This window comes from Anneissia japonica, unplaced genomic scaffold, assembly GCF_011630105.1.
Source record: "Anneissia japonica isolate Jap-2015-1 unplaced genomic scaffold, ASM1163010v1 scaffold287835_len3118868_cov185, whole genome shotgun sequence".
In the NCBI taxonomy this organism is placed as follows: Eukaryota; Metazoa; Echinodermata; class Crinoidea; order Comatulida; family Comatulidae; genus Anneissia; species Anneissia japonica.
This window is the reverse complement of record NW_022737223.1, coordinates 230,139-243,233: the sequence shown is the minus strand read 5'-3', so window position 1 is coordinate 243,233 and position 13,095 is coordinate 230,139. Positions and strand designations below refer to the sequence as shown.

At 33.8% G+C, this 13,095-nt stretch overlaps 1 protein-coding gene across 1 annotated transcript in view; it reads left to right on the top strand.

Moving 5' to 3' along the window:
* LOC117117126 overlaps positions 1-13,095 on the top strand; it is a 118,218-nt gene that overhangs the window by 65,563 nt on the left and 39,560 nt on the right. Inside the window, exons 97-118 of the mRNA XM_033261334.1 lie at positions 9-239; positions 745-843; positions 1,162-1,320; positions 1,483-1,626; positions 2,215-2,313; positions 2,778-2,927; positions 3,489-3,629; positions 4,154-4,435; positions 5,062-5,160; positions 5,396-5,548; positions 6,181-6,342; positions 6,891-6,989; positions 7,196-7,345; positions 8,439-8,576; positions 9,036-9,134; positions 9,368-9,514; positions 9,911-10,051; positions 10,505-10,603; positions 10,881-11,030; positions 11,861-12,094; positions 12,270-12,416; positions 13,006-13,094. Of these exons, the coding sequence (XP_033117225.1) occupies positions 9-239; positions 745-843; positions 1,162-1,320; positions 1,483-1,626; positions 2,215-2,313; positions 2,778-2,927; positions 3,489-3,629; positions 4,154-4,435; positions 5,062-5,160; positions 5,396-5,548; positions 6,181-6,342; positions 6,891-6,989; positions 7,196-7,345; positions 8,439-8,576; positions 9,036-9,134; positions 9,368-9,514; positions 9,911-10,051; positions 10,505-10,603; positions 10,881-11,030; positions 11,861-12,094; positions 12,270-12,416; positions 13,006-13,094 (3,212 nt within the window). The remainder of the gene's footprint in view (positions 1-8; positions 240-744; positions 844-1,161; positions 1,321-1,482; positions 1,627-2,214; positions 2,314-2,777; positions 2,928-3,488; positions 3,630-4,153; positions 4,436-5,061; positions 5,161-5,395; positions 5,549-6,180; positions 6,343-6,890; positions 6,990-7,195; positions 7,346-8,438; positions 8,577-9,035; positions 9,135-9,367; positions 9,515-9,910; positions 10,052-10,504; positions 10,604-10,880; positions 11,031-11,860; positions 12,095-12,269; positions 12,417-13,005; position 13,095) is intronic.

Genomic DNA, 13,095 nt, shown 5'->3' with positions numbered 1-13,095 from the left:
ACATCTAGATGTGTATAAGAAAGTATCTCAAGATAGTCCTTACAATCAGCCTATATGGCTCAACTCCCAGGGCCAAAGAATTCCTACTGAGGAAGCAGCAGAAGGGGCACGTATATATACTGTAAGTGTCTCCCCTCAGGTCACTCGACTTGTCATTCATGACCTGCTTGACACGGATGCAGTTGGATACAGGTGTGTGACTGGACCACTCAAATATCCATTTGTTGTCAGTGTTGATGGTAAGTTATATTCAATGTATTTTTACGTTGTTTATCATTTATTACATTGCTCATTTGCTGACAATAAATAAATAATTAATAAATGAATCTCAGATGTTCCTTATTCCCGCTGGGTAGAGTGCATACGTACTTGTAATGGCTTGTATGCACTTTCACCATATGCATTCTAGCACTTCTAACGATAATGCAGCCAGTGATATCAGTACTGTATGGACCAGATGGCTGTTACCCCCTTACTGTTGGCTAATTGTTCTAAAGCCTAATAAAGCACAACCATTTAATATTTTAATTCATATCAATTAATAACAATAACAACAGATTGACACTAAAAGACAAACACACACACAAACACATGCAAATAAAGATAGGTGGATGAATAGATAGTTGGAGATACATTTTGTGCAGCACTGTAGTTCTTACATTTTTCTACATGCACTTCTATTTCATTATCTCCTTAAGATGTTGTGATCTTCTTTACCTAATGCCAGTATTATCTCCGTTTCAGAAACACCCTGCATCCCAGGCTGTCAAAATGGAGGCACATGCTATGAAGGAATTTGTGTCTGTCCAGAATTGGCTAGAGGCGATTATTGTCAGATAGAATGTAAGTTTACATTTCCTCGTTACCAAAAAAAAAAAAAAAGCAGTCTGAACACAATAAAAAATGTCTTCTTAAGCTCCATTCACACTATCAAGCTTTAAGTGACTAATACCTACAATAGAACATAATCATGCACACATATGAGCAACACACAAATAAGGCGAGCCTTCTTTTATTTCTTGTTTCGCAAACTTAAAATTGTCAAAGGCGGGAGGAAAAAAAATAAAAAAAATTTTGTTTTCTTGTTTAGCAAATAGTTTTGTCAAAAAACATTATATCCTTAAGTCATTGAATTTTGTAAATTCTTTTCTGTATTGTTAGTGGACAATAGCCTAGTCAAGATCCTTATGTCCAGCCCTGACCCTTACATTGGAGAAAGTATCGACATCATCTGCGAGGTCTCCATGAACATATCTTCAGATGCAGCTCCAGTCTGGAGGAACCCGTTTGGACAAATTATTGAAAAGCACTCCAACAGAGGTAACTGCATGAGTCTTGTCTTGTCAAATTGTCTTGTTTTGTCATCTTTATGATTTTTTGTTAATCTTTATTTAATTATTTCAAAGCATTCTTATAATTTAAAAGCAGTTTTATTACATAAGTATTTAAATATTACCTCTTTGTTTTCTCTTACTTTTTCAGGTGACACTACCACCCACATGAGCTCTGAGTTTCTCACACAATACACAACTCGTCTTCACATTGATCGATTGCAGTTTGAAGATTCCGGATTCTACACCTGTGAAGCAGGCCCTCTATCAAAGAAATTCAACTTTACGGTCATCGGTAAAATATTCCATTTATCAAATATTTCATTGGTCATAATCTTTTGATTTATTTTATGGTATTGCCAATTAAGAAGTGTATAGATTTCAAGATTTTTGTCTGTCAGACCCAAAAATTTAGACACCAGTTTGTTTTTGATCCAACAAATTTTTTTTTTCCATGTCTGCTGGAAATTGGTTAGTGCTTTACTTCCCACTAAAATCTGATCAAACATTAATTTACAGGCAGAGGTTCCTGGTCTTACGAGATTCGTGAGGGTCTTTTAGAAATTGATACAACCTTCTTTATATTGGTCTTTTACTACTTTATTATCAGTTGCTACCCGGAAGTCAGCTGGTAATTAGTAATACCATGCACAGCAAATTTAGAAAAAGTTAGATGTGTTTGTTCATTTTCCCAGATCTCTTGAGAGTGGCTTCTTCCAACTTGGAATGCCTGTATATAAAGACAAACATTTAAAATTGTGTAAGAGTGTTTAGGATTTTTTAATAATAATATTTGTTGTTATGTATTATAAACATGATAATCTTAAGCTATTTATTTTTCTTCATGATATCATACAATATGTTTCCTTGTAATTTGTTTCAGATCATCCATGTGATCCAACATGTGTGAATGGCGGTAAATGTGAGGATGGCAAGTGCACATGCCCACTCAAATTTGTTGGTGATGCTTGTGAAAACGAACGTAAGTATTCTCAACATCAATGGTAATCCTCACTGTGCAAGTCGCTTGTTTTCCTTGTGCAAAACACTTAGCCTATGCTTATCTCTCTTCATCTAAGAGTGTAAATAAGTGCCTTGGTAGGAGGTTGTGGCATTGAATGTTAATGGTTGTGTGTTTGTATTATAGCACGACAGGTATGCTGTACTTCTTAGACAGAAGAGAAAGTTTGCACTTTGTGCTGATTCGCCAATTGTGGATTCATTTGCCATGGATAATAATAAGTTATATGTTTCAGTCTTGCATAGCTTAAAGAATCTGAAAGGATAATTTCTACTCTGACAACCCATGATTATAATACAGAGTATATATTTGTGAAGGTAGCTATAGTGGTTTAGTATACGTTGATGATTATCATTATTTATAGAAAAAATAACTACTGCTTTTTGATAAACACTTGTTATCTTGTTTTTTTTTTGTTTCTGCAGTTGATTACCTTATTCGCATCAATACAATTGAAGGAGAGAACATGGTAATTGAGACGGACATGACCCTTGAATGTGAGTTACCTGAAGAAGGAACACAAACACTTCCAAAATGGTTTTCACCAAATGGCCAAGAAATCAAACCAAGCCAAGGTAAGATATGCTGGATGATAACTATATTATAATTATCTTGATGGTAGTCTCAACATCAGTCGTTTGTTGTATACTTCTTTAAAGTTGTATTTTATTTTTGTTTTATTCTCCCAATACAACCAGAGAGTGAAGTTGTAGTTCTGTGGTTGAGATACTTGCTGTTCAATCCTAGAACCTTGAACTCATATTCTGAGCCCATGATATACTGTATTATTTTTTTCTCAATTAAATAAAGCTCCACCCTCGAAACCTTACTGTGGTTAGTGAAATTCACACATGAACCTTCAATTGGCAGTGATAAAGATTTTAAGTATGTAAATAAATAATAGACAAGTCAGTGTATGATTATCTTTTTTGATATGTTGTTTATAATACTGTAGATTAATTGATACTGGTTTGAATGGCTTACTGATTTATTGTTTTGGTAAATGAAATTATACATCTATAAGAACATAGATGGTTTGGTCAATCTCATGAATTCTTGCCTCAATAAACAGGGACGGAGTATGAGGAGGGTTATAGGCATTTAACCAAAACATACACTTTATTTGTTTTACGTAGGCGGAAGTAACCGTATCAAAGTTAGTCAGTTGTCAGCATACAAGTCTGTATTATTGATCCGGAACTTGGAAGAGAATGATTCTGGAACCTATGTCTGCCAGGCTGGTCCACACCAGGACTCTGTATCTGTCCTCCCCAGAGGTAAGCTGCTTATTAAAGGTTAAAGGTTATTCATTTATATTGTGCAAAATACGAGAGTCTCTATGCACACTTATCATTAATAATATATATTTCAAAACACTTTTTTTTTTATCGATATTGCATCCACAGTAAAAAAAAATTTGAATCAGTATCATTTAAACTAATGCGATCTCAATAGCACAAAAAAGACAGTACATGATTAGGAAAAAATTGAGAACAATCTCCCTGTTCAAACTAAATACAGGTACAACACAATTTGTAAATGTAACAGAGTAACCATTCCCTTAAATAAACATGAAGGAAATATAAAAGAAAAATTAAAATGCAAATTAAAAAGAAGAAATACTTAACTACATGTAAATGGACCACACTTTACTGAACACTTTATCTACATAAACTAATTATTATCACTGTCATCATCCTTAAAACAGTTTGTGAAATTGTTTTCATTATCATCACATCTATTAACTACATATAGCTATTGTCACCATCAAGTGATAGTCAGTTTTTTGTTTTCATTTCAGTTCCTCCCGTGATCGAACCATTTGGAGGACCAGTAATCTTGAAAGAAGGTCAGCAGACACGCTTGACTTGCTCTGTTATTCGTGGTGATCTCCCTGTTGAAATCACTTGGTATAAAGATGGCCAAGTAATTACAGATGGTGATGGACTTACTATCATTGACTCGGGGTACAGCGGTGCATTGTCATTGGTGGATGCACAAATGCATCATACGGCAGAATACACATGTAATGCTAGAAATGATGCTGGCAGTGTGAACAGTACAACACCACTTATTGTAGTTGGTATGTACTTTAGAAAAGTATACAATTTTATCTAACTATGACATTTCTTGTTATTTCATAAATATTTACGTGGATGACGATTTTAATCGTACCTGAAATATCCTCAAGAAGAATCATTACACTGCGTAGCTGTCCCCAACACAATCAGGAAAGCTCCCTGATTCAACCGACCAATCAGCTTCACCGAAAGCTGTTGGCTATAGTGTGTAGCGATTGTATGGAACCCAAACTTTAGAGTATTATACTATATCCATCCTACTGGGCGGGGAGTACTTACCATCCGTTGAACAATCCGGTATTAATAATAAATTTTTTGTTCTGTTTGTATTACATTTGGCTAGAGGGCATTTGGCGATTTTCTTCAAGTTTTATGATACATTACGTAATGGAGAGAGTAAATCGTAGAATCTGTGATTGGAATTTTATAACTTAAACATATTTATTATCCTAACTCTTCGTTATTGACATGATGTTCTCTAGCAAACATGTATATTATTATTAATGTTGCATGTATATTATTATTAATATTGTTAGCATACATTATTCTTAATTTATTAATTTATTTTGATCTTCCAGTAATCCAAATATGTATTAATATTTATTATACTTGTATATTATATTTTCAGAACCTCCATGTGAACCACTATGTATGAATGAAGGAGTTTGTAAAGATCAAGTGTGTCACTGTCCAGAGAGATATGTTGGACTTGCTTGTGAAATACCATGTAAGCCTCATATACATATGGTAGCTTCATATATTTATATACATCTATATATTGAATTAAATTGAATTGAATTATTGGTTAATCCCAAACACAAAAACAACAATACACAAAAAAAAATTGCACAATGTATAATTTATTTATGTAAACAGACAAATCAGCACCGTAACTATTAGGAACACCAACCATCAATTTATTTATGATGAAATTAATTTTAAATGATAATCTTTTCACACAGTGCCTTACCTGATCCAGATTGAGAAGTTGTATGATACGCCACTGCATATCGGTACTGAGGTGGTTTTACAGTGCAATGTACCTGATGCTGGAAGGAACTTTGACCCCGAGTGGTATGATGCTAAAGGTGATCCCATAGAGACTCAAGAAGAAGGTATGTATATTGACCAAAGCCTTTGATATTCAGAGCTGATTGGTCAACATTCAATTGGAGTGAGGGTGCGGTTGGTGGTTAAGATGCTAAACTTTCAGTACTTATGTCCTGCTATAACTTAGGCCCAAAGCCTTATAAAACAACTTTGTTAAACCTAGAGCTTCAAGGGTCCCAAAGAACCAATATTCCTGGATGAATCTTCCTCATTAAATTTTGTACTGCTGGTCAGTGGCAGCACTAACAGGTGGAGGGGGCTTAAGTTTCTATTAGGACAAGCCAAGCCCCTCTGTTGACCACAACACAAACTCGTCTACCAAAAGAATTGTTCCATTAGGCAGCAGGACTTCATCCCTGGATCCAGCTTCTGGCTTCTTCAAAGTTGTCAGAACCCTATCAGGCAGCTTTGATTAACCCCCACTTGTATATCCTACAGCCAACACTGCTTTGGTCTACTGTATGAGTGATGTACTTAATTTCATATAGTTATGAATTGTAAGATAAATGTTTACCATAAAGGTTCCTGTGCAGTTTATGAGGCACCTGTACATTAATAATAGAAAAACATAATAGAAAATATCAAATTAAATATTTTCTCCAATATGATATGATATTACTTTATGATATTCTTGAAGGCTCTGGACTTTCCGGAGGAGCCACATTCCAGAGGATCACAACAGAGGCATTGAACAGGTTCTCCACATTACTGACAATCTCTCCGCTGATGATGGAAGATTCTGGCAATTATACCTGCAAAGCTGGACAATATGAAGAGAAGTTTGATCTTAGAGTTTCAGGTAAGACTCAGAGATAAAATCTAGAGATAAAACTTATTCAATTTTTTCATCGATCCATCAATCAATTAGTCAATCAGAGCTGTTAATTTTGTTATTTTCACAACCGATGTCTTGATGATCATAAAGGTTTGCCTATGGTAGACCTTTCCATTGTCATTAATAATGTAAATCCCAATTACAATGTTACCTTTAAAGAATACAACATTGTTTAGAATCTCTTAGACTTACACTTGCTATTGGCCCTTGCCATTCTATTTCAGTCTACTCAAAGAAACTTAGTACAAACTGTTCAATTGATAATTAGAAGATAGAAAATAGTAATATCATTTTCAACAATTGATTCAATAATGTCATAAATTACAAAGTAAATGTTAACTTATGTAAACTAAGAACAACAACAAAACACAACTTATGAGGATCTGTAGTAGAAGAAAATTACATTGTTTTCTCTCATATATATTAAAATATGAATAAAATATGTCAAAATCTTTTTCATATAACGATTTTCATTTCTAACTATTTCTTATCATTTATAATTTTTTCCTTAGAAATTCCATGTGAACCTCTTTGTTTGAATTCTGGTCAGTGTGTTGATGGAGTTTGCCAATGTCCCCCACAGTTTGTGGGAGATTCATGTGAGACTGAATGTAAGTATACCTTTAAAATAAACTTAAATATGAATCTAAGGAAAATTTGTACTAAATAACTAAAAATGCTTAAAATAGTGCACACCAAAGTTTCAAGCATAATATATTATCAAAAAGATAACATCACACATTAAAAATATGTGTCGATGGTAGTAACAAAGTATAACAACAACTCACAACATATTACTGTAATTTTTCCTTCACAGTACCATTCTTGATTCGAATTGTGCCTCTCTTTGAGCCTCCATCGTACAAAGGTACAGTGGTTGGCCTTAGATGTGAGTTGCCACAGGAAGGAGGACAACAAAACCCGGTTTGGATGGATCCACAAGGAAACATATTGACTGAGAGTTCAAGTAGGTGTTTTCAGTACCCACTTCTATAACTGTTTAGTCACTTCACAGTTTGGCTGTCTCAAGGCAAAACAACGTAACTGACATTATTTTCGATTTTGAGATTATATCATTTGAGAGTATATTAAACACTTCTGACCTGTGAGCATTTCAGGTTTCAACAATGATTCATTTCAAAGATAGCACCATTTATCTTTAAGCACAAAACTTAAAATCTACTGATTTTATGTGGTAAAACAATGTAACTGCAAGATTACTGGGCAAAACAACGTATTTATGATGAATATATGTTGTTTTGCCTCGGAATGGTAATCAAAAATTGTTTTGAGCTGATGGAGTTTGGCAAAGCAAAATCAACTAGTTGATGGTGTTTTCACATCAATAATCTTAGCGACGACGTATGCACAAGCTAGATAATGCATTATGATTGCTCCAGACATGAACAATTTTAAAAATATTTCGCACTTGTGGCAATACTGTGCCTGACAAGTTTCCGAGGTGAAACAACATATCTGTGAATATATCATTGATAACTTTTCAATAAACCATCGGTTGTAATTAAAATTTTACATATAATCATAATGTCTAAAGGGTACAACAATTTATTGCCAGTTGCAAACATGCAAACTTTAACCCTGTTATTCTCGAAAAGTGAAACTTTCAAGTTACATTGCATTGTTTTTGCCACGGAACGGCCAGGTGTTAAATTAAAAAATTACTGGAATATGGTAATTCTATGAAAATACTCATTTATTTAAGTCTATTTCACAAATAATTAACATCATGAACTAACTATTATCATTGTTCTTGTAAAATGAACACCTCTATAAAAAAAAAATAGAACCACGACACTGCCTTAACACCAGTCTTTCTCATTCATTTGTTGCCTTCCTTAAAACCTACCGAAAATAAATGGTTATTGATTTATGTAGCTAGTTTTGGATAGATTCTCAGAAATTTGTGTTTCAAGAGAAAAAAAAATCTAACATCCTTTTTACAGGATTTCATTGTATTCTTATAACTAGTGTTCATTTAGATTATTTAAATTAAGTGTTGACCACATTAATTAAGATGATTATTTTGTTTTGTTATCTAGACATTGAAGGTATTGATGTTGATGTTCTGTCACCGTATGTGAACATGCTGATGTTTAGGTCTCTCAAGGATCAAGATGCTGGTGTTTACACCTGTGTGTCAGGCGACAATGCGGACTCATTCAACATCGAAGTCCACGGTGAGACAATGCAGATTTCACAATCCATTGCTTGAAAACTTTTGTTAAAAAACGTTTTCTTTTTAAAACATGTGTTAAAAGTAGTGGAAGCTTCTCTCCTTACATATCAAATGCCCAACCCCATACCCATTCTAATTGCTCTATCATCCTCATGTTAAGTGAATGAACATGAAAGACTCCACTTTTGTAGATTATACATATAAATGTTCAACTGTAATTATACTATTGTTGGTTTTCAATTTCAAGTTTAAGAAAACTCGCTTTATTTTTTTTTTATTGTGTTTCCCTAAAAATATGAGGGCCTTTACCTTAGCTATCCTATCATAAAAAATAGCTGTTAACAAATATATATAAATAAAGTGATGGAGATGAGAATCTTCTGTAATAAGATCCTTTTTGAGTGTATTGTATTGTACTTAATAGCAATGTTCACTGTTTTCTTTTTGTATATTTTCTTAGAAATTCCATGTGAGCCAGCCTGTCAGAATGAAGCTCCATGTGTAGATGGATTGTGTGTTTGCCCAGATATGTTTGTTGGAACATCATGTGAAACACGACGTATGTATATAAATTCAAGTTAGACACTATAATATTCAAAAAATATCTAACAAGAAAGGTTTATATTCTGAATTAAATTCTTTAAAAAAAAAAAAGACAAATCGTTACATTAGTGTACTAAACTTGAGACATAATGTCCCCTTTTCAATGTTAGCATTGTTAGAATTGACAATTTTTCTTAGCCATTGTAGTCAAGTATGTAGAATGATTTTAAACTACCGTTTCATATTCAGTTGAATATCTTGTGCGTATCAAGCCACTATTCGAGACGCCATTACATGAAGGACGTGATGTGGTTCTACAGTGTGACCTCCCATTCCAAGGTCGTCATAGGAACCCTGTGTGGCAAGATGGTAATGGAAACCCAGTTCAGACAAGTGGTAAGACTAACAGATATTTTTTAAGGAAACTATTTGTATAGTGAATGACGGGCACTTGCATACAGGTATAACATTTCAGGGGAGTCTTGATTATACAGCACAAAAAAACATTCACTATGGAACATTCTATGCACTGATAAACTGTGTCATGAAACCTAAAGGAAGTTTGTGGTGTAATGCAGTGTCATGAATGTACAGTATCAAAGTTTCAAAGTTTGGTGGAAATGAATTCCATAGTTTAAAAATTAAAAAAAGAAGTTTACCACTACAAACATGGCACATTCTATGGACAGATAAACTGAGATTGTAGTGTTGTGAATGGAGAATGGAGCGTGTATTATAATAATTAATGTAATCTTTAAAATTATTAACAATTTTTATTTTCTCTTCCTACAGAGTTTGTTCAGATTGATGAACTCTCAGCAACAAGTTCTCTGTTGGTTTTGAAATCAGCCAGTAAAGAACAATCAGGCAACTATGTGTGTGTCGGTGGTCCTCATACAGATCAGTATTACGTTAACATTACTGAGGCTGCAGGTAAGCATTGTCGTTTGAAGTTTTTTCCCCATGTGTAGCAGCATTTACTTAGATAATTATTTTTTCCTCTTCAGGTAGCTGCTTTTGACTGTGATAGTTTCACCTTTGTTGTAGAGTTGTTTTAACAGGGATGGGTCTTCCCTTATTGGACTACTTCTCTACACACCCATATCCTACCAACAGATAAGGAGTATCTTTGTGTAATGAAAATGTTTGTACATTTTACTTTATACTGTATATTACCTGAAGAAACCATGGATAAACCATTGTAATTTCAAATATGGTAGTCTATTTCATATTTTTGGTAGTTTATTTTAGTTTTATTTTTTAACAACTTCTGATTTATGGTAATTTCAGTAAAGTACTTCTATGTTTATTATTATCATGTCGAATGCTTCTATATTTCACAACGTTATATAACAAAGTTAAAATTCACTTTTTTTATTACCATAGAACCCCTCTGTCAACCCCCCTGTGTAAATAATGGAGTGTGCAACAACGGCTTTTGCCAGTGTGAGGGGCTGTTTGGTGGCAAAACATGTGAAACCATTTGTAAGTACCAATCTGTTTTATTAGTATTTTGCATAAGGACATTCTAACAATGAATGTAAACAAATAGTTTGGGCTTTTACTCATTTCTTATTCTAATCAGAGTCCCTAGAATTCTAAATAATTTTACTTAGTATTATTATTAGTAATAGCTTGGAAATTACTATCTAATACTTTCAAGTTTTGATAAAACATTTTTTTGCAGTTTGATATTATTATTATTAATACATTTAATAGTTATTTTGTTACATTCTGATTACTATATTGATTTTAATTCCAGTGGACTGGGATATCACCATAACCGATCCTTTAGGAGAGGCTCCAACAGAAGGGGAAGACACCCTATTGATTTGTAACGTCAACCCAGAGAGCAACTACCCGAACCCTGTATGGTACAACCCACAAGGTCAAATAATTGACAGAACTGAAGGTATAAACAAATATATTTCTTTGTTGTATTTTAATGTGTTATAGAAACGATTGAAATTAATGTTTCATGTCCTTTTGGTTCTAAACCTGCAAACATCAGTCCATCGCTTCTGGCCTGAGGTAACTGAATCGCTTTTTAGATAATATGTTAAGGCATTACGTTTATGTAATGCTCTGTCCAAGAAAACAAAATTTAGGCTATGTTAAGACTAGGTGGATAAACCCTGCGCAACTTACCGTGTTTATCCACCTGCCTGTCTGGGTAGCTTATCTCAAGCCAGGCTGTGTTCACATAGTAACTTGGCCTGGCATGCCACCATATTTAACTTTTCTAAGATCAGGCTTTAATTGCTGCTGGGGGTCTTGCGTTGGCCTTGGGTAAAAAAAATTCAGTATTCAATTACATGTGCTGTGAGCGAGCGTACATTTCATGCGCAATGTTTCGAAAATCGTGTCCTAGTTATGGTTTATTAATATGCAAATTTTCACGTCTTGCTAATCCCGCTAGTCTGAATGCCTGGCAAAGTTAAGCCGCGCTAAACATTGAGCTAGGCTTAACGTAAGCCTGGCTTATTTTTTAAGTCTGAACATAGCCTGAGTGTAGTGTGTTTTTCAATGTCTATCTAAGGTGTCTTAATGAAGGCCACTATACATAATGCTATTGGCAATACTGCTCCTACTAATACTACTACTACTACTACTAATAATAATAATTAAAAATATAAAAAACATCAATTTGTATTGATAGACATTGCTGCATACTGTAAAACCATGTTCAATCAAGCTTGACCAGATGAGTATGAGAATTGACAAAAAAAATTATTGTTTCAGCCAATCGCATCAAAGTTGAGCCAATATCTGACTTCTCATCTTTGTTAACGATCCGAGATGCTGAGTTTGGAGATTCTGGTGATTACAGATGCTCATCTGGTCCCTATGAGACAGAAATGAATATTAGTATCGTGAAAAAGGTGTGTGTTGACCTCTGCTTGAACGGTGGAGAGTGTGTCGCCGGAAAATGCAAGTGTATCAAAGGATTTATTGGAGAATATTGTCATATACCTGGTAAGATTTAACGTTTTCATCGTCATCAATGTTTTACAATATATTTTTTTTTCAAAAACTGTGACTTTGTCAACAGTGATACAGTAACGAGTAAACAATTATAATAGTAACAATATAGTATACTATTAATTGAAACCACATCTACCTTTACAACTTTTTAAACTTAAAATTACAGATTACACTGTTCGTGTTGGTGAGGAATTTAAGCAAACACCAATTGAGGGTAAAGATCTGTCATATTTGTGTGAAATCCAAGGCAACTCTCCAGGCAACGGCATCACATGGCTAGGGGAGGATGGACAAGTCATTGGACCAGCTGAAGGTAATGATTACTGTTGACTCATTTATGCTCAGTGTAATAGATAAATCTAAAAGGCCAATTAGTAATACAGAGGTGCTTGTAATAATAATAATAATAGATCAATTTTTTAGGTACTTCTTTAATTGAGGTGTTTATATAAAAGATACACTTGTTCTAGAGAGGTACATTACAAATTGAATATGTTGTTCATAGGCCTATTTGACTTGTTGCAATGTTAGTATTATTTAATCCTGGTTGTTGAATAATGTCCCAATTATACAAATAATCCAGATAGGTTGAGTAATGCTGTATGACTACTAGACTAAAATATAATCTATCTAAAATAAGTGGCACAAAGCTTAATCAAAATGGATGCTTAGCAAAAATATTGGTCTATTTCATGAATACTTACTTAGTAAACCACTTTTAAAAGTATCCTTTGAAACTTACCTCTGGAATTGAGAACTTTTTCGTGAGGTTCTTATTTAAAGAGAGTAGCACTTATTTGGTATAGCTACTTCACTAACTTGATCATTTATGATAATATTAATAGATCAAATATAATTCAGTATTATGTGTCAATTTTTATTTTCATTTTGCTTCTAATTAGGTGAGGATAGTACGATCTACACAGAGATAGTATCACCAACAGCCTCCAGGCTCCTGATCAAGGACTTTGAGAGTGCAGACGCTGGAACAT